The 27,902-nt window shown below is 35.1% G+C and overlaps 4 protein-coding genes across 26 annotated transcripts in view; 1 reads left to right on the top strand and 3 right to left on the bottom strand.

Moving 5' to 3' along the window:
* The window catches only part of LOC306991175 (C-type lectin domain family 4 member K-like), a 29,392-nt gene extending 11,778 nt beyond the window's left edge, over nucleotides 1-17,614 (bottom strand). Inside the window, exons 1-5 of one of the 3 annotated variants that reach the window (XM_079598789.1) lie at nucleotides 17,341-17,614; nucleotides 16,985-17,221; nucleotides 16,368-16,513; nucleotides 16,194-16,300; nucleotides 15,723-16,003 (exon numbers count right to left, since the gene is read on the bottom strand). In XM_079598789.1, coding sequence (XP_079454915.1) covers nucleotides 15,877-16,003; nucleotides 16,194-16,300; nucleotides 16,368-16,513; nucleotides 16,985-17,221; nucleotides 17,341-17,494 — 771 coding nt within the window. In that variant the 5' untranslated portion in view covers nucleotides 17,495-17,614 and the 3' untranslated portion in view covers nucleotides 15,723-15,876. Of the gene's footprint in view, nucleotides 1-74; nucleotides 16,004-16,193; nucleotides 16,301-16,367; nucleotides 16,514-16,984; nucleotides 17,222-17,340 lie in introns of those variants that run through there. The other 2 variants (XM_079598791.1, XM_079598788.1) reach the window with 2 other exon arrangements.
* cadm2a (cell adhesion molecule 2a) overlaps nucleotides 1-27,902 on the top strand; it is a 378,094-nt gene that overhangs the window by 220,930 nt on the left and 129,262 nt on the right. The gene's annotated exons all lie outside the window — the stretch shown is intronic.
* On the bottom strand, nucleotides 5,499-14,804 carry LOC306991173 (uncharacterized protein). Its single transcript, XM_079598786.1, has 6 exons — nucleotides 14,254-14,804; nucleotides 12,082-12,603; nucleotides 7,589-7,798; nucleotides 7,278-7,405; nucleotides 6,497-6,603; nucleotides 5,499-6,396 (listed from the first exon to the last, which is right to left on the bottom strand). The coding sequence occupies exons 2-6, from the start codon at nucleotides 12,239-12,241 to the stop codon at nucleotides 6,219-6,221; spliced, it is 783 nt and encodes a 260-aa protein (XP_079454912.1). The 5' UTR covers nucleotides 12,242-12,603; nucleotides 14,254-14,804; the 3' UTR covers nucleotides 5,499-6,218.
* LOC306991172 (uncharacterized protein) lies at nucleotides 24,477-27,886 on the bottom strand. The gene is made up of 6 exons (XM_079598785.1): nucleotides 27,694-27,886; nucleotides 27,410-27,553; nucleotides 27,052-27,324; nucleotides 26,740-26,867; nucleotides 26,476-26,582; nucleotides 24,477-25,309 (listed from the first exon to the last, which is right to left on the bottom strand). The coding sequence occupies exons 2-6, from the start codon at nucleotides 27,546-27,548 to the stop codon at nucleotides 25,150-25,152; spliced, it is 807 nt and encodes a 268-aa protein (XP_079454911.1). The 5' UTR covers nucleotides 27,549-27,553; nucleotides 27,694-27,886; the 3' UTR covers nucleotides 24,477-25,149.

The raw sequence follows: 27,902 nt of genomic DNA on the forward strand, positions 1-27,902 counted from the left end.
GATGGCTGAATGTGCAAACTGTGAAGGTTTTTTTTATATATATTTTTTTTTATCAAAGAAATGAATGTAATTACCTGTACAGTAAAGTGGTTGGTGTGTGTTCATCTCGGTCCTGAAGTCACGATCTCTCACACAATCTACACTCTCATTTCCACCATAATCTCCACTCGCTCTACTGTATCTTCATTCCCTCAGACTCACATCACCATATATACCATCAAACATGTCTGCTCTTTAACCGTCAAACATTAAATGATTTTGTTCCTGTATGTTGAAGTAGTCAGCACTCGCAAACAAACTTGTGTGAACTTGCATCAGATCCTTAAAGTCGACGTGAAACGGATGTTGCGATAGTCTTTTCTTCCCTATTGTGATCTATATCATTGTGAAAAAGCTTCTTCAAAAAGTAAAAATGTAGGCTGGGACTTGATTTTGTCCATCGGAAATTGATTGGTTCATTGTATCGTTGTGGTGTTCTATTGATCTTGAGTGAGTGACCGATTGTAAATTTGAATATTGTGTAATATAAAAGATTTGCTTATAGAATCATGTTCAAACTGTTGAAAAAACAAGAAGTTAATATTGAGGAACTTGTTTTATACGCATTTTAGACATGAAAATTTTATACGCATTTCTATTTATGCTCCACCAATGTAATAGTTCCAAGCAAAGCCGTAGATGAATGAGTTCTGCTTCTCAGAAAAACACACAGTAGTGGTGTTTTGTTTCTGAAAGAATCCGTATTTTTTTTTTTATTGAACAATTCAATGACTGTCGTTCCCTATAGTGCAGTGTAGAGGTCGACCGATTGATCCAGATTTTTGGCATTTTTTTGATTAATCGGCATCAGCCGATTGTGCTGCAAATCATGCTGATTAATGAGCAGGCGCATCTGCGAACAGCTACTGTAAGTGTCACCTGTAGGCCTATGTTATTTAGCTATTGCATGTAATGTGCAAATCAGTGGGCGGGGCTAAACAGGCAGTGTTGAAGTAGGCGTTGATCTTCTATTGCGGAGGCGGTGTTTGATACCCTTTGATGTCATAGATTCCCACTTTGAAAAACCTGTTGTTTGCTGGGCCTGGTGTCAATAAAAGTTTTTTTTGGACTAACAAGGATGTTTTCAGTTCTGAAACTTATAGGATATTCTTATAGTATGATGACCTCTTATATGTCAAAAGCTCAAGGAGAATTTTATTTCTCAGTTCATCACCCCTTTAAAATAAAAATGTAAATCCTGTGCAATCGTTATATAATGGAAATAATTGTAACAAACAGTACACATTTTATCTATCCATAACCATTATACATTTTGTGTTTTGGTCGCTTGGCTGTTTCCTCATAAAGGTCCACCAATTCAAGTTTTTCATCAGATGTGTGATTTTATTTTTAAATATGATGTCATTATGTTGCCGCCAGCCAATCGCTACATTGCTGATCATTGTTTCAGGTATATATATATATATATATATATATATATATATATATATATATATATATATATATATATATTTGTCATTTCCAATGAACAAAAGAATGCACAGTAATCTCAGACAACTTAATTCAGATATATTTAATCAAATGGGTTCAAATCAATCACGATCAGTTATCTGTACAAATCATCCCAGATTTATTAAGCGAGGTATGAAGAATTGACCCCAGTTAGTTCAAGTTCAAGTTCATTTATTTATATAGCACATTTAAACAGCCACTTAGACAGACCAAAGTGCTTTACAGAACACCCATATAAGAAAAATAAAAACAGCAAAACAACCCATAAAACCCATAAAAAGCAGCAAAGCTACGAGTAGCCTTATCAGAGACTCAAATGTAAAATAGTAGAAATAATCAAAAAAGAGATCAATATGCGAAAGAGAACAGGTAGGTTTTTACCAAAGACTTGAAGATAGAAAGGTTGGGGGCCGTTCGGATCTCTAGGGGCAGGGTGTCCCATAGACGAGGCCCTGCCACTGCAAAAGCACGCTCCCCTCTACGCTTAAGTCTGACACGAGGGACTACCAGCAGAGCCTGGTCGTGTGACCTCAGGCTTCTGGACGGAGTATAGGGATGAATAAGTTCGGAGAGATAGACAGGAGCTAAGTTATGTAAAGATTTGAAAACAAATAGGAGGATTTTAAAATCTATTCTCTGCCGGACTGGCAGCCAGTGTAACGATTTAAGAGGATATGGAGAGATATGGTCATATTTGCGACAGTTAAGAATAAGTCTGGCCGCAGCATTTTGTACCAACTGAAGACGGGCAATTTGAGAAACTGATATCCAACAGTAAAGTGAATTGCAGTAATCTAGCCGACACGTGATGAATGCATGAACCGCCATTTCCAAAGTTATCGGAGTAAGAAAGCCTTTGATTTTAGATAGTAAGCTAGATGAAAACAAGTTAGATGAAAACAAAGCAAACATACCATGTGACATACAAAGTTAAAGATCAATCAAAAACCCACAGCCAATCAGAACAGCTTGTGGGCGGGCTCTCGCGGCGAGTGCACAGCACTAGAGATGTTGCTAAAAAACAAACAGAATCAAGCAATACTTATAGTTGCATTGATTTCAGGTGTGCCACTCTGGCACTTGCAACAAACTTTTTTGGCCACTAGAGGCAATAGTTCAGGTCATGTCTAATGCCAGAGGTTAAACCATACAAATACAAGGCAAAATAAGAGATTTCGGGGAAGACTGAACATTCCCTAAATTTCTACTGTGTCCTCAAACAACGTCATAGGAAATGCTTTTTTGTATGTTTGTCTAGGAAGTGGATATTTGCCAGATTTAGCGGTTAGCCTAGCTTTAACATCAGTCTGTTGTTCCTAGTGTGAGGCTGCAGACTCTTGATCTGATGTGTGTTGGAGCTCATCGTTTGGTCATTTGGCATCACTGGTATTGAGATATCGGAAGTATAACAGTTTTATTATAAATGTTGAGTAGCGCTTCTAGCCTATACATATAAAAATAACAGAAAACTGCAGATAATCTACACACATGAAACTGTAAAATATGACAGAAACTCCTTTAATATTCGAACCTGTTATGGGCATTATTTTTTGTAAATGTGTTTGCTTGTAAACGTTGTTTTCAATTCAGATTCCGAGGATTTTTCACGCCTGGTGAAGTTGTGAATCGCACGCTCATTAGCAAGGCAATTATTGGTCATCTGCGTCCTGGTTAGTGCCTATTTTGTATACCAAAACAAAGGCCGCGATTTATTCATTTTTGATAAGAACAGTGGATAAAACCTGTCGAAAGCATACTGTTTGTGTTTAATCCAGGGTCTGATTTTTTATATTTAAAAAAAAACAGTCGTGACGGTGTGTTTTTCTTCTGAAAACATCGTTGCCTGCCTATTGACATTGACTGATACACTGCCCTCTGGTGGACAGAACATAATACAGCTTAAGTTTGATACCAATATAGGTCTTACTGAAGGCATTTAATGGTCAAAATATTATTAATAAATATTTGAATATATTCTAATATTAAAAAACAAATTAACAAATTTGGAGTTCATGCTAGCTTTTGCAACTTCAGTTGTAATATGAGGGATTGGGCCGGCATTTGGGATGCCTTCAGGAATCAGCAAATTTGTGGGAATTCGATGTTGGATATCTCCTTGAAATAGTCTTGCCAGTTTCAAGATCTCACACCTGTCTTATAGTCGTCTACCATTCTTGTCTTTCACACACATTTATATATATATTTATGAAGCAAAAATAAATGTCCTTTATTTATTCAAATAAACAAAATAGTACAAACTTTGCTGAAGTGAATGTTTTGAAAAAGTATTAGATATTATGCAAAACATATTACTTTAGCTAAAGTATTTGTAAAGTAAAAGTACCTCGTACATTTATATGATTTTTAGACGAAACCAACTGCTTTAATGATTAATTTTCCCACAAAATGTGTTGATCCATCAGTGTTCAGTTAGACCATAGACCTACTGTATAGGACTATATATTTTTCTGCTATCATATTATTGCATGTGTTCTATTTAGCCCCGTTGTACCCTACATGTTAGTTTTTCTCAAAGATAAAAAAAATATTTTTCAACTAATGTTGCAAAAGGCTCCTCGCTATTTTATTTGTATCGCTAACTGTACAGTTTATGGCTTTTCTGAGATCAATGTAACATTACGTGAGATTGTTTACAAGCTGCTTTATCAAGCCACGATTGAAACAATGATTGAGCGATTACATGAGACAAGATGCATTTCAGAAAGTTGTACTGGTTCTTTAATATACCTTCTGATGTTCATGCATGTTATTTTGTCCTGTAAATAGTAGTAAAATGGAAGAGATAATTGGTTCAAGTACATTCCCGATTCACTTGATCTGAGGCGCTACAGCGAAGACTTTTAGTGATTTAGTGCATTGTCTGTGTACTTTTTGCTCCGCTATGTTTTGCTCCGCAACCCTGCGTCACACAACCCCACCATTTCCCCAGCTGGCTGAAAACTAGCTAGATGGCAAAATGAGCATGACCGCAGCAAATGTTTGGTCTGTACACAAATACTTAAGATTCCAACATTGATATTTGACCAATGTTTTACAATAAAAAAAATGTTACAGTGACATTAATTTGTTAATTTGTGTCAGGAGTGCACATCAATCACTGAATCAAACTGGTTTGTCATTTCACATAACAAAAGAAAATGCATATTCAGTTGCACAGTCAATGGAAACATGGCTAATGTTTCACTCACTTGTTCTTCTCTGTTGTTTATGATGATCAGAACAGCTCCTCTCTTCAAACAGTCTTCTTTACTATCTTCCCAGTTCTTCCATTCAGAGGAAATATAGTATAAACTGGATTGATATCACTTCCATGATCCATCTAACACAACCAGTTTTTATGAGTAATTATGAGTTGTTTGTTCTCATCCACACTGAACTGAAACTTATAACAGCTGATACACACAACAGAAACACATTTTAATGAAATCTAAACATTTGTGTATTTGTAGTGAAGTTCAAGATTACCCATTTGACGAATGTGTTTTGACAGTAGCTCTTTCTCCTCATTTAACTGGTGATTTTCTTTAGTCATGTTGTTAATATTATTCACTAATTCGTCCTTCTTTTTTAACAAGTCTTGGATCTCAACAAGTAGGTTTTTCCTTTTGGATGTAGTTTTCCTCACTGTTTTCATACTCCTCAGTCTTTGTTCTGAGTTTGAGACCCAGTAATATGATCGCCTCAACCAGAGGAACACACTGCAGCACCAAACACACTGTTGCTTTTTTGTATCTTCTGTTCTTCGCAGAATCCATTCCTGAACACTACAGACATGAAGATACTATATATATATATATATATATATATATATATATATATATATATATATATATATATATATATATATATATATATATATATATTTGTATTATTACCACTATTACCTAAAACTGTGTCTATTAATGCAGATTGTCTGTCGTTCTTACTACTTTGAGTAAAGATAAAGGATGGAGCAAGATTTGTTTTTAAAACTTTAATGTTACATTTAGTTACTCACATCACGTTAATGCTCAGCTAACTTATGCACTTATTGATACAGTTAATACAGTTCTCGCATGTGCACCACAATAAATTAGAAATAGCCTATACACATGGTTTGGTAATGGACAAACACTTGTTAATGTTTATTGTGAGGATTTGCAGTTTACACATGGTTTGGTAATGGACAAACACTTGTTAATGTTTATTGTGAGGATTTACAGTTAAAACATCTCATAATGTACATCAAACTGAGAGCCTTTAAAATAGCATAATAGGGGCACTTTAAACTCAATAATACTGCCGGAACATGAACTTATTTTTAACGCCTTGGTTTTATTGAAACTTCTTTCTTTGTTCTGTACTAATGCACAATGACTGGTGATGTAGAACTGAATAATGTACAAATAATAATAACTGAATATGTTAACTTCCTTCCGATTCTCACTTGATATGGCAGAATACTCTGAAGTCCACTCGCAAGTCATTTCTGGAGTTACATTTTGCACATTATAATATGACTCAACTCATCAGCTCTATACAAGAAACACCAGGACATAAAATGGGTGTCGGACAAAGGGTACATTCAAAATGTGCTGTTGGAGCATCCTCCAGGAACAAGGTTAAGAAACACTGCTTTAGATAATAATCGATTATTACAAAAGTTTTGCTCTCTTAAACTTGCATACAAAAGGTGTGTGATGTTCTTATGGCAGTGTGAGTTGTGAAATTATCTTCTCACAGATCAATTGAAAATGTAAACTACATTCAACATCAAGCCACCCTAATATATTACCCCACGCTGGCACTGTAGGCACAGCCACAGTCACGACACAGTTCTCTCTTGTACCTCCATTCGGCTCTTTAGACCCCCAGAAGCTGAAACTACAGATCAGCATTAGATGTTCAGTGCTGCTTTCTGTGTGATATGATACTGACTGTGAGAATCATTTATTAGATAATAATCAGTTTAGTGTTTTCTCACCCAGAGGTCAGTGTGCTGTCATCAACCCATTTCCATGTGCCGTCCACATCTCTGTCAATCAGACCAATCCAGACTATAGCAGAACCAGTCATGTTCTTAACAAAATCCTGAGCAGATGAAACAGTTGCACATTTCTGTTACGCTTTAGTTTACAGCCCGCAAAGTACTGCGAAAGTAAAACAAATTTACAGCGTACCTTTCTGTAATTACAGTGTACCTATAAAGTACGTATGCATAAGTATGAGGGATCATCAGACACACATCAGCTCCTAGTATCAAAGGCGACTCTGATGCTGTTTTGGTTCAGTGTAAATGAACGCAAACTTGTGCCGCCCTAAACTACGTCATTGTCATGACAACCTAAAGCAACCTGTCAGCTCAAGCGGCTCTGGGAATTTCCCAGAGATTATTTATTTTTCTAAAAACCTAAATTTGTGTTCATCTGAAGAAAGCAAGCTGTATCCATCTTGGATGGCATGAGGGTAAAGGATGATTAAATGGTGAGAACATTTCTGGGTTTAATACAGAATAGCAAGAGACATGGGATTTCTTTTTAAGATTAAAGGTGCTGTATGTAACATTTTCACTCTACTAAAGCATAAGAATACCATATGTTTGCACATATTGAGGAAACATGCTAAATTCACATTCCTAATCTCTGAAAAACACTTCTACAGCCAGTTATTGTCATTACATGTCATTATACTAATTTGTGTCCCCATAAATTACATAAACAAGAACACACACACACACACACTCACTCACTCACTCACTCACTCACTTGTTTTTCTGTGCTGTTTATGATGATCAGATCTGCTCCTCTCTCTGTACAGTATCTTCTGCTCTCAGTCCAGTTCTTCGTCTCATTCGGCATGAAGTAAAAACTGGATTTATAGTAAGTCCATCCATCTGTAAACAACCAGTTTAGTTCTGTTAGCTCTTCATTCCCTTTAACACTCTCCTGTCAGTAACTTATAACAGATAGTAAGCTCATAGATTATGAACCCTGAAAGTTACTGAGAGCAAAACCCAACTCTATCATGCTTTAAAAAATGATAGATGTATAGCATAGAACTACATAAAAAACTTTACCATAACTCTGAATATCATTTATTAGCTGGTCTCTCTCTTCTGTAAGGTTGTTGATCTTGGTCAGTAGCTGGTTTCTCTCTTCTGTGTAGTTTGTGCTCTTTGTATAGATGTGGACACACAGCACTATGACTGCAGTCAGCAGAAGAACACACAGCAGCACCACACACACTGCAGCTGCTCTGGAACTTCTGTTCCTCACAGAATCACTTCCTGAAAATGGCAGACATGAAGATAAATGTTTCTTAATTTCTACAGAAACTTCAGAAACTGTGTTTGTATTTGTACCTGACTGTTGAGGTGGTTGGTTTCTCTTAGTGTGTCTGTCCATACCCCATGATCCATCAGTGTTTATATTGCCATAAACATGCTGAGACATTTTTGCTTGCTTAGCCTTGGACGTAAATGGCGGCAACTGTCTGTGTGGATTTGTACTCTATTGTCCTCTGCTTTTGAGAATCTAATTTTATTACACGAGGGCAGTGTGTGATGGCAACATGCATCACAGTACAAGAGCATGTGACATCCTGTCTGTTAATATTAATTTACAAAGGGCACTAGTGTGGTAGTGTGGTTAGAAGTAGCAGTTAGGTTCAAATTAGCACAGGATCATTTTACACGAGTGAAAATAAATTGATTATTAATTTATTAAACTTATTTAAACTAAAATTGATCAGAAAATGTAACTGAATTATTGGTTGCGATCCTTCTTTTACATGTCATTCACATACCACTGAGACCGGAACTGATCTGAGGTCACTGTGTGAAGTCAGGTGCAATGATCTAGGAAGCTATAAAGGTTTTGAACTTGGTGATATAGAATGACACTTTCGATGAGTATGTACAATCAGTAATACACCTCTAATTTGGTAGAAATTATTATTTATTTTTTTAATGAAAACAAATAAAAATAAAATAAAGTGCCATAAAGGTAGTCGAAAAGTCTTTAGTCATAGTTTTGTGTGAGGAACATGTATTTTCAGTGAATCAGTTGATTTAGGTCATAGAACTGATTTGAAAAATGTAGAATTTTTTTTAACCAGTTTCTTCAGTTTAACTCCCTGACTACGGTATGTTTTATTGTGCACCAATAACGTGATTATTTCCAATAATAGCAACTTAATCGCAGTAAGATGTTTACATGACACAAGCAAACCTTTTCACTGTGTGTGTGTGTGTGTGTGTGTGTGTGTGTGTGTGTGTGTGTGTGTGTGTGTGTGTGTGTGTGTGTGTGTGTGTGTGTGTGTGTGTGTGTGTGTGTGTGTGTGTGTGTGTGTGTGTGTGTGTGTGTGTGTGTGTGTGTGTGTGTGTGTGTGTCTGAACAAAGTAACATGCAAACTAGAGGTTTTGACAAAATGATTTGAAAAATATATTAATGTGAATGAAATAAAAATAATAACATGAATGGAGTCATAAAGTCCTATTGTTATTGGATTAATCAGCGTCTGTGAATAAGTCTTTTAAATGGACGATTCTATGACAAACACTCACTTGTTGCCACCTCCTGGTGTAAGCAATTCTATACATAGGCCTACATACTTTCAAAAGATGATACTTTCAAAAAAATACTTGCAAAAGATGAATTTCTCTTATTTTGATCTCTACCGTAGACATTTAAATACCCAAACTATAAACTTTTATCCCAGTACACTTTTATCCCCTGATATTTTAAATGTTTGTAATATAAATAACGATAATGTGTGGTTGAAAAGAATGTTTGTGAAGCGCTGCTTCATACTGTACATTAACATGGCATCTGCTCTCTCCGGATCAGCGGCAGCGCAAACACAGATTTGAATGTTGCTGTGTGATCATCGTACTTTCAAAGGTTGAAAGTCCCTAAAGTCCTTGTTTTAAACCGTTCCACAACTTAAGCGTCAGCCGAGCATGAGCAGCAAAACGTGTTTTGTCGCTGCCCATATCAATGACATCAAATCACAGCAACATTCAAATCTGTGTTTGCGCTGCAACTCATCCGGAGAGAAGAGCTGCCATGTGAATGTACAGTATGAAACAGCACTTCACAAACATTATTTTCAACCATACATCGTTAATGATAATTAATGATAAAGATAATTGAACTCCACAGATGCTTGCGATGTGAAACAGGCGTTGCGTGTCCACTGGCACAATTCATTCCTATGGAAGTTGAGCTTCACGCTTGCTGGACACACCGTAATACACATAGCGGAATCGTTGCCATTTAGGAATGAAATTGCATGGGTGTTTGAATCGAGATCGCAATCTTTTAATGATTAATTGTGCAGCTCTACCTAAAATGTCTCCATTTCAATGTTTTTGACAACAATATACTGCATTATATTCATGCGGTGCAACGTTGTCAACATGAACTCAGTTTCTTAAGCTCCCCGAAAAATGCACATGCGCACTTAGTCAGAGTGGAATAAATATGTGATTAAAGTGTTTACATGCCTTTTTCGATCAAAAACTTTGAGTATGAATTATCAAATGCATTGAAAGACAACAATATACTAGCACTGTAAAAGGTATTGCCGCAAACTCAACTGACTGCTTCTCTCCTGTATGATTTCACACGAGTCTCTTCGGACCTCACTAGACATGAATTATGAGCTTCCAGAACTTCTAATTGAAGACCTCCTAATTGATTTTTCCACAAATTAAACAGAAATAAAAACGGTACAAAAATTTTTTTTTTTTTTCTTAGTCTTAAGTGCAAGTGCAATAAATGCAAGTGCAATAAATGCAAGTGCAACCATAATCAAAGTACACTTTCAATATTCAAAGTGCAAACAGAGACCAAAACAGAGACCAGAGCCACAACTACACAGTTTTGATATTGGGAGACAGGCTATTGCATACAGTCTCATTTGCGCACATCAGGGAGCTTGTGTTTTACTTTCACTTTTAAATTCGTGATCACACGTACTCCGTGTATATAGAGGGCGGCAGTGCTGAGCGCCCATTCTACAATATAAGACATTTATCAGACGCTTAGGCTCTGTTGCGCAACGAATCCTCTGCCATCACGCGATCAGTGAACTGTGCAACTCGTGCTGTATGAGCAGAGCAGTCATTTACAATATTAATAGTTTTTATTTGTATAAAAACAGCAAAACGACAGTGGTGAATGTAGCGGTGGCGATATTGCGAGACAACTTTTCACTCGACGAGAAATCTCATGACATTTTTAGTCTTGCGAACTAGTCTTTTAGTTTTAGACTCCTAGAAAACAGGCCTCGACTAAATGAAAACAGTATAATGGATCCGTGCGTCTTAAAGTGACAGCAGCCTAATATGTGTCTGTCATTAATGTTGATGAAACGACAAAAGATAGCGATGATAAATTTAAGGAATCAGGATTAATCGGCTATGTATACAATTTATACAAGTCTATCCAGTGTATTTACATTTGATTTCTTCATTCAGTTTCTGTAGTATTTCTGAATACTAGTGTTCTAAAACTTTTCTCTTTATTTGTGACAGTCAGTCTGTTTTGAGTTCTCTTCTTGTCTTCGTTTAGTAAATGTTAATTAGTCTCAGTTTAGTCTTCCTCCGCCCCCTGCCTGTTTGTTTTTATGGTTTCTACTTCATTGTTAGTTAAGTTCAGGTGTGTCTTGTTAGTCACGTCAGCTGTGTCTAGTTTCTTCATCTGTTTCCCTATGTATTTAAACCCTGTGTTCAATCTTGTTCTGGGTCAGTTATCGTTGTGTGTTTGGTTGTTCCGTCCTGAGCCTTGTTCCTGTTCCCTTTATTTGTGAAGGTTTGATAACATCAATGAATGAAAACTTACATTTCGGTTTGTTCTTTGGACAAAGGTATTGTAGGATCACTAAAGACTTGGAATAAACCACAGAGTAAGTTATGTGTTAATATTTTATGATATATTTAATGGTGCTTTTGTGTTCTTTTTCAAGCTTGATTTCTTAATTTCCCATGGTTTGAAATCTTCAAAACATTGTCTTTTTGAGTGCCACAGAAGTTGATGATTGTAACTAAACGCACTATGCCAGTAAAGTTGAGACTGAAAAAAAACTGTTTATGGTCTGTGGTTTTTCTGTTTCGCCACCAACACAAAGATACAGCAGCATTCTCATGAACACTTCTTTGAGGCCTCAGGTCCTCCATGAAACAGTTAGGATAACACCACACTAATGCTCTGTAGTTCTTTTTCTGATTTGAGCAGACACTCTAATACACTTGACCTCATCTAAGGTTTGCTACATTGATAAAGGGCAAACAATGGACTGACCCTGTGCTTCAGTGTTTAGGGTTGTCGGTGTTCAGTTCAGTTAATAAAATCATTTCAGATATCAGATTATGGTGTAAACATATGTGCTCCTTTTTCATTCATGAGAAGGTTTAGTGATTATCCAAAAAAGTTATAGTCTTAAAACCCTATCATAGCATCAGAAGAACATGGCAACTTCAGACAATCTCTTCCTGAGCACCAGAGATATGATGTTAAATGAACGTGCAAACTATGTTTTTATTGGGGGGAAAAATAATGTATTTACCTGTACGCTGAAGCGGTTGTTGTGTGTTTGTCTTTGTCCTGAAGTCATGATCTCTCACACAATCTGCACTCTCATAAATGTCTACCGTCATCTCCACTCTATCTGTCTTCATTCCCTCGGACTCATTCCTCATCACATCATCATAAATATTATCAGACATTTCTTCTCTTTAACCGTCAAACTTTAAACAATTGTGTCCCTTGTTCCTGTGTAGATGAGTTTAAGTAGTCGGCACTCGTCTTCTTTTTAAAGCTAGTGACAAACGTGATCAACGTGTGAAAACAAAAACGTGATATTTAAATCAGTTGACATAAAGTAGTTGCGATAGTCTTTTCTTCTTTATTGTGATGTATATCCAAGTGAAACGGCTTCTCAAGCAAGAAAATGTAGACTTGATGATTTGTCCATCTGGAATTGATTGGATGGTTGTGGTTTGTTAATTTCTGTGATGTCATGTGAGTGACCGGTTGTCCCGCCCTAGCGCCAGTAAACGAGTCATCAGAGGAAAAAAAAGAGATGTCACTGCAATAGGGAGGGGAAGTGATTTTGATTAAAGAGGACATGTGCATTAAAAAAAATATATGTGAATAAATCATTTATAATAAATACTGCAATATTCCATAAAAAAAAGTTTGTAAAGAACATATACACATTTATAATAAAAAAATGACTGTCTTTTGCAATACAGACATTCTGACCTGTAATTATAACGAAAGCCACCTCACTTTTTCACTGTTGTGTGTATGGGTGGGTGTGCTTGTGGGTGTACATTTAATGTCTTATATATAATTTAATAAACCTTATAATAACAACATTTGTGTATATAATTGATAGAAATGCTGAAGAATTTGAAGGATGTTAATAAATATTCCTCTGTCATCACCATGTTGACTGACAAAGTCATTCTCATTTAATAGATGTTTTGAAGAACGCAGCAGCGGCAACACTGCAGCTGCTCTGCAACTTCCTGAAGTCACTTCCTGAACACGTCAGTCATGATGTTCAGTGTCTCTTGCCATTATTACTGTTCACACAGCACTTGACAGATACAGAAGTGCCGGACATACAGTATGGTAATTGCATCAGCACTTCTTACAAAATAAATGACAGCCTTTAAACTCTGATAAAAAGATCATACTTATGCATTGTAGCTAATGTTCAAGATCATCAGATGCAGGCATTCAAACATGTTTAAACAACAGTTGAAGGACCAGTAAGTTAATATTGTGGAACTTACATTTTGGCCACGGTTACTTTGTCTAAAACAGAATAAGCTGTTACGCTTCTCAGAGAAACACACATTAGTGATGTTTCATTCCTGAATGAATCCTTGATTTTGAGCTAATAGATTGACTTAAGGATTCAATGTGTCGCCCCTTATAGTGCACTATTTGAGTGGAGAGGCATTTGTAGAGGCATAAATTCCCGGCGTCCTGGCAGATGACGACATCCATAGCCCTTCTAGCCCACTCAGTGTCTGAATTTGTTCACTCATTTTCATTCATTATTTTGAATGGACATTATGACTAACTCATAAACATAGTCCCTTGTTTCATTCCTGAATGAATCCGCGTTATTGAATGAATCGTTGAATGAATGATTTGGTTCATTCTTAATGTTTAATATTGAACAATATTTGTTCATAGATATAATGACATAGTAATCAAAAATTGGAAAATCAAAAACTTTTTCCAATGAAATTGGAAAATATTAAAATAAAACACTTAAAATATTCCTAAAAACAATAATAGTATATCAGTGATATTAAAATAACACTGGCCTGGAGATTTACTCAGCTGCCAAGGAGCAGGAATGGACACCCCTGCTTTAGATGACAATCCTAAAATTATGACCACCCTAACTTGAGTAAACATATATTATTATTTTTTCATTTATGAGGAGGACGACTCAGGGTAATGATCATTGAAAAAACATACACGCATGGTTAGTCTGTATGTCTGTAACTTTAACTTAAAATTCTATAATGGTATCAGAAGAACACAAATGGTATCAGAAGAACACAAAGAAGCACTAAACACACTGGAGCTGCTCTTGAGTTTCTGATCTTCACAGAATCACTTGAACATCTGAACACCACAGTTTGCACATTCAGCCATATTTTCTATGATGTTTTTTCTTTTCTTTTTTTATCAAAGAAATGAATGTAATTACCTGTACAGTAAAGTGGTTGGTGTGTGTTCGTCTCAGTCCTGAAGTCATGATCTCTCACACAATCTACACTCTCATTTCCACCATAATCTCCACTCGCTCTACTGTATCTTCATTCCCTCAGACTCACATCACCATATATACCATCAAACATGTCTGCTCTTTAACTGTCAAACATTACATTATTTTGTTCCTGTATGTTGAAGTAGTCAGCACTCGCAAACAAACTTGTGTGAAATGTGTGAACTTGCATCAGATCCTTAAAGTCGACGTGAAACGGATGTTGCGATTAGTCTTTTCTTCCCTATTGTGATCTATATCATTGTGAAAAAGCTTCTTCAAAAAGTAAAAATGTAGGCTGGGACTTGATTTTGTCCATCGGAAATTGATTGGTTCATTGTATCGTTGTGGTGTTCTATTGATCTTGAGTGAGTGACAGATTGTAAATTTTAATATTTTGTAATATAAAAGATTTGCTTATAGAATCATGTTCAAACAACAGTTGAAAAAACAAGTTAATATTGAGGAACTTGTTTTATATGCATTTTAGACACAGTATTGCCAGTTACTTTCTCTATTTTTGCTCCACCAATGTAATAGTTCCAAGCAAAGCCAAAGATGAATGAGTTCTGCTTCTCATAAAAAGAGAAGCAGAACTCGCACTCTGCAGACGTGTCTTGTTACACACAGCTTTAGCCAGTCGCGGTTCTACGGGCTTTAGGGTGCTAAGCACCCTCTAACTTAAGCAAGAGCACCATCAGCTGATAATGTAATAATATATTGGCAAAATAGATTTGGCAAATGCTCCCGTGCATTTTTGTTTGCGCTCTAGAGAACGTCAAATTATCTATTTTCAACGTATTTTTTTTCAGTGGTGAGCAATGTAGCCAATCACAGACATAGTTGTTGATTTCTTGAACGCTATGGCCAATCAGAGGTGTTTAAGTTAGTCAGAGTTTCAAAACGCCGGAGTTTTTATTCAGTGATGCTGAGTTATGCAGTCTTGTGTAACCTCTCATTAACAAACGTAGGGCCCTGTTTTAACGATCTGAAACGCAAGTATCAAACGCAAAATGCAAGTAACTTTGTAGGCGGATCTTGGGCGCTGTTGCTATTATAGCGGCGGGATAAATTACATCTAAAATGGGTTGGTCTGAAGTAGCCACTGACTTTATTGTTTTCTGAAACTGCAAAATGGCACCAGGGAACGTCTGCGCCGGAACGCTGCCTCCACCTGTTTGGAACCTTTTATTTTGTATGTCAAGGGTGCAGCAGCAGTATTCAGTCTGCTTGTGACAGTTCCTGTATATTGAAGTGGTTGGAATATTTTAACACTGATCCAAATAGTAGGGAACTAATATTCGTCAGAACTGAAAGTGTTGCTAAATAAAGTTATATAGTGTAATCAAAATATTATTTTACACTATAATATAGAAGTAGAATTAAAAAAATATTACACACGAGATATCATTGAGTGCAAAATTTTCGATTGTTTTAATATCTCCTTTTTCTATGAATTGTATTGAAATGAGAAAAATCAAAGTCTCATTGTTTTGCAGAGTGCAACAAATCACTTTGGTTACTGCATTGCTTTGAATGTACAGATTCTATGCTTTCACAGCTTCATTAAACCTCTAAATATTTCTCACAAATCCATACAAAGGTGTAATCGCATGGATAATCAGCCCAATCAAAGAGTGATACTGCACAGTCCTCATCTATTTTGTTGTTGGGCTCCCCAGTCTCCCAAATCCTACAACAACAGATTAACATTACAACAGCCTGTGATTGTCTCATATAATACTGTATATGTGGCTCACGTGATTAAATGTTGGAAGTTAATGCAGGAAACTGTTTTTAATATTGCATGATAAATTAATAATTAATATTGGTTTAGATTATCTACACTTTTCCATACACAATAGTATAAACAAGCTGCTCACCCAGAGTTCAGTGTGCTGCCACCAACCCACTTCCAGACTCCCTCTTCATCACTGTCAGTCAGACCAATCCAGACAATATTTCCACTGGTAACCGTTCTGATAAATTCCTAAAATGAAATATTATCCATTTAGATCATAAACAGTTTTCAGATTCAAACACAATCTCTCACTCACTTGTTCCTCTCTGTTGTTTATGATGATCAGATGCGCTCCTCTCTGCAAGCAGTCTTGTCTGCTGTCAGTCCAGTTCTTCCACTCGGAGGAAATGTAGTAGGAACTGAAGTTGTGCGTTATCCATTTAGGGTTCCCAAAGCACTGGTCTGTTAATGTTAGATATTAGCTCATTAAACCTGAAAAATCAACTAATGCATTGTAAATAAATAATTTCCTTTAATGTCCTTCCTTTTCTATTTACTTAAGGAGCAGACTGTAATTTTTGACATTTTTGTTGCATTAGCCGATACGACAGACGTGGATACCCATGCTATGCCCGAAAGCTGAAAAATGCTTACTCCACAGGGAGGATATTTGTTGTAGATCATTAAATCGTTACGCTGCCTCAGAAGTCTGTCCAAAATCTATTTTGTGAGGTGCTTAATGCACAAATGCCTGCAAAGTCATTTCCTGAATAGGCAGTGAGGCAACAAGTCAGCTGCTTAACCTTTCAGAAGCATCCATTGTTTTCAGTCAACAATATTTATGTGTAAAACTTTTTTTTTTTTTTTTTTTTTTGTTAAGAAAAGATGACTGTGTGCACATTTTAAGTTTTTGGAATTCTACAAAATGATTACCGTATTCATAAAGCCTGGCCTGGAGTTTCGCCAAGTCCTTCTTTAACTCTTCTCTCTCTTCTGTCAAGTTTTTACTCAGACTTAGCCAATAGTTTGCCTCTTTCTCAGATTGGAACATGTTTTTTTCCTTTGTGAACTTTATACACAGTACTATGACGGACACCAGAAGAAGAACACCGAACAGCCCCATACACACCACGGTGGTCTTGTAGATTTTTTTCTCATCAGAATCACTTCCTGAAAATGTAATGATTTCATTTATTTTCCTTTTACCACAGCAGAGATATAAAGGAAACAAAGTATATAGTGAAGCTAAGATGATACATTCACATGCGCATTTAAGCACCCAATCTTACGTATTCGTTTTCTCTGTTCCTCTTCGGGATGGTTTAAGCCATCTAACTTTGTTCTAAGGTCATGTGGTAGGTCTATATCCGTACTAGCAAATATAACCACGGTCATCTCATCACTATCTTCTCTGGCCATCTTCAGTTTCCCAGCAGCATTCATATTTCTGTTTTAGAGAAAATGGATTTTGACTGTATGAATGTAGGAAAATAAGGAATTTAACGAGAACAAGTTTTCAAGAGGTGAGAGTAAAAAGTGTGAAATTTAAGATAATGTGGCATCCAACCTGTGAATAAACCGGAGAGGTCAAATTACTGAATGTTTTCCAAATTCTGTATCCCCTCCTTCATTTCCCAGTTTCAACACTTTCATCAGGATACTTTGTAAATGGCACAGCACCAGCATAAACTAGCACTGGGAAGTTTTTTTTTTTTTTTTTTTTTTTTTTTTTTTCATGTGCATGAACAGCCAAACTCTATTAAAAAAATGTATATGGCGATTTCTGTCCAAATCAATGTTTATCTATTCAAATGAACTTAATATGCTCAAATAAAGTAAAAAAATATATACAATTTCGCTGATTTCTGATGATGCAAGGAGACAATTCTCTTGAAATAATATTTTATTGTACAGTATGTCTAAACATCCTTAAAACAAGACAAAAGTCTTATATACATTTAGACATTTTGAAAAATGCAGCTTGTTTTACGGATTTTACATATTGCTTTATTGGAAAACAAATGATACATCATACCTTTTATGCAATCTCATTTGGGGTCCATGGTTTTCCGTCCTTTGTAATGTTCAGCATTCACTTGCAGCTTTCAACACAATGATGCATGTGATGTCACACTGCTAATAATGTGGGTCATCATTTTTCATCTTCCTGAAGCTTGCAGACAGTGGCTTACTTCCTGTCGCACGCTGACTGTTTAATCAACATTGATAAGTTTAATAAAAGACAATACAAATCAAGCATGTTTTTAGTGTTTTATTAAAGTGGATTTTTAAAAGTCTCAGTGAATATTATCCATCTTGTGAAATATTATCTCTTCATAGACATGTTTGTGTATGTAAATATACAAGTGGGGCGAAATGCACTATATGGTATAGGTTGTCACAGTGTTTCCTGTTGTGAAAGACTTTGAGGTGATTGGCTCTCTTTATAAATGTATTGCAAAAAGGACAGGCATGTTACACAAGTAAAAAAAGAAAAAGTCAATATAGAGCAGGAGGGGAAAGAGATAAAACATTATATTATGCAGGGATTTTAAGACACATGTTAAATGTATATAAATTCAAGTTTTAAGTTGAAGCCTGTCACGGTGAAGCAATTCCCTTTGCAAAATTTTTGAGTGGCTCAATTTTGCGATATGCAACATTATCACCATTTTATTTATTTATTTTATTGTTGCTAAATAGTGTTATGATGTGGTCAGCAGGCACGAAGACGAAGGAAATTCACAAACAAAACATGCTTTATTAATAATCCAAACATTGTGAATGAACAGTCAGGATAATAACGCAGACCACACAATGCATAAACGAGAAATGAACAAGAACAGCTGAAACACAGGGCTTTATAAACAGGTGTGGAACAAAGGAAAGTAAACTAGACATGTTAACTAATATATAACTATAGGAAAAAAACTAAATACTCTCTCTGAAGATGTAGGGCTGAAATAGGAACTAATCATACATGCAATTCTTGTCAAATTACACCTTGTAGCAAAGTTTTAAGTCATATGCACCTTTACATCTGATTATATAAATTATATAAATTAATGATGAATTTGAGTATGTATCTCATATTTTAGCACACAAAAGTTTGTTGTGATAATGGAAGTTCAATTTTAAAGTATTAATATTACATTTAGTTTATTACAGAACAGCATAATAAAGAAAAGTTCCTTTCAAACAATAACATGAATTTGTTAAGTCACAATAAATGTGACTTTGCAGGCTTATTTAGGAGTTGTATCAACTCATAACTAAGCGTGATGTAATAAATGCACATAATGTAATACGTTTTACTGTATTATTGTATTAAAATCTTCATTGTCATTTTCTTAAAACAATCTTGAGCTCATGTAATGATTTTTCAATGTAATAATTTTTCACATAATGTAATGTTTTTGTATGAGAAATGTATATATTATGAACACACTATAACGTATTATAATGTAATGACATTTCATAAGGTAATACATTTGTTATTAATTGTAAATTTGAGCTCAAATGTTTTATTTAAAACAAGCGGTAATACTTTCTTTTACAGTGTCTTCGTTACACATTCTATGTATACGGTGCTATAACAGTAAATTATGCATCATTATAGTTATCCATAATTAAATGCATTCATAATCATATTTTTGCACATGCAACTAACCCTAAACCCTAAACTCTATTCCCAGCCAAATAGAAAGTACATGTTGTTAATTGATATTACTGAGTAATTAGGCCTTAATGTATAATTTCACTCTAAAACATCGTAAAATAAAATGTAATCAAATAAACTATTACATTAAACGAAAAGTCGGCTTATTAGGCTATTGTGTTCTCAACAAATTATGATGTGCTCTATTACTGTGAGTTGCTTTGATCTATTAAGTTGTATGCACTAAATTGAAAAATAAACCTTCTGCTTTCTGTGTAATAAATCATATTTAAGATGTAGTTATTAAAATGTTTGTCATACAGACTTAACTTCTACAAAACTATTTATAATATTAGTGATATTTTAAGTGATGGTATTTTTCATTTTTGTGTAGAACTAATAAACGAAAGACGTTATTGGTCAAATCTTTCTGAGGTAAATGTAACATTAGTTCTTCACAGGTTATACAGTTGTTTTGTGGTTATGTATAATACGTAATGTACAGAAATAATAATAATGATGATAAATAATTTAAATCTGGTGCATTTAGTAAGATTTGAATTTAAAAAATATGGCAAGGGAATATCAATGTTTTTTTGTTTTCATTAATACTACTTATTACATTATCTGCAGATATTACATTATGCTTAATTACATTTTGACTTATGAGTTGCTACAGGTGTGATCATGTGTTGACAACAACAGGGATGATAACAGAATAACAGCTGACAACTATGGAATTAATGCTGACAAAGCTGAGTGCTAATTAACAATTTAATAAATCATATCCATCCAGTAGTTTTCTAATATGCACATATAAAATGTTTCATTTAAAAAATAGTCTTCTCACAGATCCATCTATACACATTATTACATGGATAATCAGCCCATCCTGGTGGATGAGTTAAAACACAGTCTTCCTCTTTTCCATTCGGCTCTCCAGACGCCCAGAACCTGCATCAACAGATCAGCATTAGATGTTCAGTGCTGCTTTCTGTGTGATATGATACTGACTGTGAGAATCATAGATAATAATCAGTTCAGTGTTTTCTCACCCAGAGGTCAGTGTGCTTCCATCAACCCATTTCAATGTGCCCTCCACATCACTGTCAGTCAGACCAATCCAGACTGCAGCAGAACCAGTCATGTTCTTAACAAAATCCTGAGCAGATGAAACGGTTGCACATTTATATCATAAACAGACAAGACATTTCCCAAACCTATCTCCTTACTTATCTGTGCATCCCCCTCTCTCTCCTCCCTTCCTTTCCCCCTATTCAAGTCACTAAAAGTTCACTGAGAATATATATATATATATATATTTCATGTTTGGTATCATTTTAAATGTCTACCAAATGTTTAAATTTCATTGGAGTCACTGGTGTTATGAGAGAGACTGAAAACTGTTCTTTATTTTCAGTGGTGTCTCTTCAAGATATCTGATAATTGTCTCCTCTTCCCCGAAACCAGGTGTAACCCCTAGTGGAAAAAATATACTTAAGCACAATTTATTCGTATGTACTTTCGTATAACTAAATGTATTTGTGGCACACAATAAATCGGTATGCTTAAAGTCTGTTAAATTGGATAACTCATTTTGTACTAAATGCATTTTAGTGGTCCAAAAACAGTGAAGTTCAACTAAAGTTGTATTTAATATACTTGTTTGTGCTAAACTGGAATTATTCCAAGTATTCTTAAATACAAGAGTATATTTAAAGTGTACTTAAGTTTTGAAATGCAGAATTCACTCGGCTTAAACTTCAAATGTATTTTGTTGGTGACATTACAATTGCAATTCATTTACACTGTAAGATTGTTGAACATACATTAATATTATACTGATAACAAACTTTTAGTGATATTAAAACACACTGCAATGACATTTCAAGTAAACGTGATAAGTATGCTTATGGCATCATTATTGTGTGCTTCAAATAGGCTGCAATAAAGTCATCTTTATAAATAATGGCACAGCTTAATAATTGACCTTTTACTGACACACCCCAGTATACCAGTAACTCGCTTATCCGGAGAACATCATTAAGACAATGGGAACAGATAAATGTACATTCGCTGCCACACAAGCGCACTCTCGGTTTACCAGTTGCGCCACCAAGCTAAACTGGGGTTACTTTGTGTTCTTCCTTTACTTTTACTGTGCTGTTCTAAACCGATTTTTCCATCTGACAGCATAAATCATATGGATTTAAAGACTGCAATTCGCAGAGAAAAGTCTCAATATAAGCGGCGCGTGAAAATAAACATGAAAGTGTGTCAAACTTGAAGCTGTTAAAGAAATAAATCCATCAGACACATTAAATATCATATGCTGAATTTGTTGCTTCCTTTTTACCTGACATGATCTTTCATTAACGCTGCAGGAAGCAATCGCATAAATCGGCATAACATTAGTTTTATTAATGTGCACACACTAAAACATTGACAGTTACGTTCATTGGGGGAAGAATGTGAATGTGCAGAACTGCTTGTGTTTCAGTGCGTGTGAGTGCGTGCGGATAGAATAAAACCATTCGTTGTCTCTGCGGACTTCAACTCTGTACAGCACAACTGCTCCTGATGTCAAACGCTGCAGATTTAAATGTGACGCGTGAATTGAAATTATTTTAATACATTTTGCGTTGTTAATTTTCATGCAATTAACGTTTCAAATTGTATTTGACAATTTAACTTTTTGTGTTTTTCTGAGGACTGGTCAGGATCATTTTTGTGGCTGCAGTCCACATTTTTTAAAGTGCAACGGTCCATTAAAGCTACAATATGTACGAATTTTGTAATAAAATATCCAAAAATCACTTGCACAGAGTGATATATTTCCTGCAGTTGTGTACTTGTATCCCCAAATTTCCCAAAGATTTTTAATTTCAGAGAAATTCTAGTTTTAAATAATTGGCCGTCCCGGAATCCCTGTTCACTTGTCGCCTGTCAATGACGTAATATCCGCGTTATCCCTGGTTTCCGCCAGTTTCCGCTCAAGTACTGCCATAGTAACCATGGCGACGGACGTGGACAACTGCGTAGTGCGTAATGTATATCTGCACGCTGTTGTTGTTTCGTTCAAGCATTATGGACCATGGCAAGCAGACTTTGGGACAAAAGGAGAACTAACACGAGGATCATTATCAGTGTGGCGTTTTGAGATGCGGAGAGCTCCACGTCCTTGACAAACTTCGACTTGACAGAGCTCGTACATGTAGTTACTTTATTAGATAGGTGAGCAAATGTACATAAAACTAATCAATGTTATTTAGTTCAACATGATGAAATTTTAGAATATAATCTGTATGTTATTGTAATGTTACTGCTAGTCTCATATAGCCAACAAACTAACACATAGAATAACATTATTACTGTCAACACACTCAAATGCAGTTTAGTGTGATAGTGTGTAGACCAAGTGAAAAAGCGCTGCGTTTCCTCACAAGTTGCTTTCGTCTAATAAACTGATATGTGGGAGTATTAATTCAGCACTTGCGGGTAGTTCTGTGGAATGAAATGTCCTTATTCCTTTATATCCGTGAGGGTCAATAAGGGGTCAACAGAATTACTGAATTATGGAAGTAATACTTTTTATTAGCAAATTGCTTAGTTACATTTGTGCTTTAGGCAAAGGTTGTCTTTGCAAAATTCAGCCCTTTCACCTGTTAGCAGAAACAAACTAGATGTTGCAATGCATACCTCACCTCTTTGGTTTGCACAAAAAGAAAGTATCATCTAAAAAAATGACATAGCATCATGTAAAAATTATTTAATCTTTCTCAGATTTGGAATACATGGTGAGACTTGTGTCTTTATCTGAAATGAGTTTCTAGACTCTTGACAGATTTTTGTGTTATTAAAGTGTTATTATATTAGTGTTTTTGTGCCAAAAACAAAAAATTCTGCCTGAATTTGATAACTTGAGACAGGTCTTTGTAATCTGGTACACGTGTATTAGGCCTAAAAAAAGCCTACAGTATATTCACCATACTTTATGCATGCCTTAAACACAATATCACCAATTTTTAAAAAGCATTATGAAAAAAAATTACAAGTGCAGAAATCTCATTAAGAAAATGTATATAATTCGTAAAAATTCATAACTAAAAAATTCAATAAATCGTAACTCATATACACATAGGCTTATCATATTTTTTTCATAAAGTGTTTCAATATCTGGAAAAATAATGTCAATCTATACCCAGGATTAAGTCTACTGTTGTTCATTTCTTTAAATTCATTTAAAACTCTATTAAAATTGAATAACATTTAAAAAATCAACTTGAATTTAAGCAACAGCAAGCAACAATTTGATTAACGGATTATTCATTCGGTTATTCGTTTAAGTTCTCCATTCTATTCAAATTGGGGCTACTCTGGGAACAAACACTCCTTGCAGGTGAGAGACCCAGCAAAGTGAGAGAACCTGATAAATAACCCGCCAAATTGGCTTGTGATTTAACAGCGTTGATTTTTACCCGCAGTTGACAGGTGTAAATTTCAAACTCTGATTAGCTTCATATTAGTTCATTTTAAAGAGGTCTACCCCTACGTTGCATGAGATCTACGCCCTTGTCATTTAGACTTCTCAAGTCCCTAAATGCATATTTCCCCCATTTGAAGAATGTCCCAGATCATGATGTCCCATCCTCAATCATATTTGATAAAGTGGGACAACAACAAAAAAGCTTGAAAGAAAAAATACAAAAACACATTTTTAACACTTTATTATATATATATAATATATAATTGTTGTTGTTGCTTGAATAGATCACAAACATAATTTGACAACAATTAGGAACATTGTCTTATTTATGTCAGATTTATGTCCTTAACAGATATTCTTTTTATGAATATATACTTTAAGATCCCCAAACCTTTAGTTATAGGCTAAGTTTCTTTCAGAACCCATCCATAATTAATATCCTGACTTTCATAATCAGACTGGTGTGAAACAAAGTATGTTGTATGACCATGTATTAATCAGTGTGATATTCTTTTAGTCCAGAAACATTGCTGTTGTATTTCACCTGCATATTAAATGTTCAGATGTAAAAGAGTTTGGCTGAACATTTAAAACAGTGAATTTAAATAATTTACTGTGAAAGTTTACACTTTAGTTTGGGGACCAATTCTCTCTATGACCTAGTAGTTGCTTATTAGCTTAGCATATTGGCTGTTTATTAGTATATATTAACTACCTTGCAGTATAAGCAGTAAATTAGGAGTTTATTGAGGCAAAAGTCATAGGTAATAGTGATGTGTTCCCCAAACTAAAGTGTGATCAATTTTTATTATTATTATTTTTGACAGAATAACAATTAAAGTGCCATTCAAATAAAAACTGGTAAAATTACTAAACACTTGATGTTTAACAGCACTATTTAGATGTTCGTAATTCACTATATATGTATTACATTAATATTTAATTAAAATGTATTTAATTATATGTTAATAATAAATCATTTAAAAAAGTATTCTCACAGATCCATTTAAACTTAGAATTACATAGATAATCAGCCCATCCTGATGAATAAGTTAAAGCACAGTCTTCATCACCACCGATACCATTAGGCTCTCCAGACCCCCAGAAGCTGAAACTACAGATCAACATTAGATGTTCAGGCTGCTTTATGTGTGATATGATACAGACTATTTTGGAGCTTATAATATGACAAAATGATATGATTTTGAATTGTGTAAATTTGAATTATTGACACGTGTAATCTAACAAAATTGAATATTATGTGGAATTGTAAATAGTTCTGAATTTGATTTCTTTAAACGAATATTGAACATTTGAAGTTTAACGAATTGAAATGTTTTTATGGCTTAATTTTGTTGAATTTCCATTGTATTTTCAAACCGCAATGTTTTTGTTCTGAAGACTGCAAATTTTCAGTTTAAAAAAATACAGATTCAAGTTTTCAAGATGAAGGAAAAGATGAAGGCACTGGACAGCGCGGAGAGAACGCCCAATGACTTTGCTTTGGAAATTTATTTATTTTTTATTATTATTATTTTTTTTGGAAGTTTAGTTAAAATAACATACACCATTTTGTTTGACATCTATTTATACTCAATATTAATGAAATAAATAAATGTAATGTCAGAGAATACACAAAGCGCATCCTTTTGAGATATCAATTATAATACATTTTAATAAAAAATAAAAAAAGGCAACATCATTAAACTCAGAAGATTATGTATTTTAATATCTCTGATAGTCAGTCTGAATGGCAGTTCATGCGTGAACGTTAGGCCTAAGTCAATGCATTATTCTTTCCTTTTAGTATTAGTGTTTAAAACGTTTAATTTACTACTAATTATATTGTTTTATATCTTAATTTCTTTTTTAAACTTACTGGGCGACCGTGCAGGCTATGACAGCCGTCATTTAGCCTACCCTCCTGCCACAAAGCAAAGGCGAATTTATATCTACTACACAGAAGAAAGCCCGGTCTAGGCTCTTCCCCGGTATGGGTTGTGTCGAGCCGTTGGTTAGTCTGGTTGTTTGATGCGAAAAAGATGAAATCTAGCCTACCGTTATACCCTATACATTTTTAGCCTACTACGTAGTTGCAATAAACACGTACATTTTTCGCAATCAACGCATGCAATAAACAATTTCTCATTTTATACACTTAATATTAAATCAAAAATCGACTGAACGAATGACACGGATTCTCTTGTCATATTATAAGCTCTATAGACTGTGAGAATCATTTATTAGATATTATTATTAATCAGTTCAGTGTTTTCTCACCCAGAGGTCAGTGTGCTGTTATCAACCCATTTCCATGTGCCCTCCACATCTCTGTCAGTCAGACCAATCCAGACTTTAACACCATCAGTCATGTTCCCAACAAAATACTGAGCAGATGAAACAGTTGCACATTTATATCTTATAGAGAAAATGGACACATTTCATCTGACCATCTCTCATTTAGCTGGCGCACGCCTGCGCGAGCACACACACGCACGCGCACACACACACACACACGCACACTTTATTCTTTCTCTCACTCACTTGTTCTTCTGTGCTGTTTATGATGATCAGATCTGCTCCTCTCTCTCTACAGTATCTTCTGCTCTCATTCCAGCTCTTCATCTCATTCGGCATGTAGTAAAAACTGGATTTATAGTAAGTCCATCCATCTGTAAACAACCAGTTTAACTGTTAGCTTTTTATTCCCTTTAACACTCACCTGTCAGTAACTTATAACAAATAGTAATCTCATAGATTATGAACACTGAATGTGACCGAGAGCACAACCCAACTCCATCCTATTTTTTAAAATGTCTGCTGTATAACAAATAACATGCATTAAAGAAACTTTACCATAACTCTGAAGATGATTTCTTAGCTGGTCTCTCTCATTGGTCAGGTTTTCATTCTTGGATATTAGTTGGTTTCTCTCATTGGTCAGGTTTTCATTCTTGGATATTAGTTGGTCTCTCTCATTGGTCAGGTTTTCATTCTTGGATATGAACTGTTGTCTCTCTTGAGTGAACGTGACACACAGCACTATGACTGCAGTCAGCAGAAGAACACACAGCAACACCACACACACTGCAGCTGCTCTGGAGCTTCTGTTCCTCACAGAATCACTGCCTGAACACCACAGATATGATGTTATTTTCTTTATTTATCAATTGTATTAGCAGTAACATAAACATATTAGCAGGTAATCAGTTACCTGTGTGTTGAGGTGTTTGGGTTTTCGCTGTTTGGGTTTCGAAGTCCTCTGTGTCTTCCTTATGTTTCATGTCTCTTACAGCCTCAGCAGTGATGTAGATATCAACTGTCTTATCTATTCTGTCTTCTGATTCCATCATTGAACCTTTATCCATACCATCATTCACAAGCCCAGACATTATTAGTGCAGTTGAAATGGTTACAGTCTTTTAAGTGAATGAATAATTATTTTAAAGTGTAAAAAAAAAAAAAAAAAGCTCATGCAGTGAATGCTGAATACAATACCTGTGTGAGTTCAGATGATTGGATTCTCGTTGCATTACGATCCGTGATCTCTTTTCCAAATCTTCTGTGTTTTTGTACACTTTTCTGTATTTTGCTGTAGTTTTGGTGTTGTCAAGATGCTGTCAAACTAGTACTAGTATCTCTCCGGGACTGTGTTGGTCTCCTCATTTGTGTCTGTGGCCAGTATTTATGCAGAGAGGAAATTCAAC

Source organism: Phoxinus phoxinus (assembly GCF_949152265.1).
Source record: "Phoxinus phoxinus genome assembly, chromosome: 23".
Lineage (NCBI taxonomy): Eukaryota > Metazoa > Chordata > Actinopteri > Cypriniformes > Leuciscidae > Phoxinus > Phoxinus phoxinus.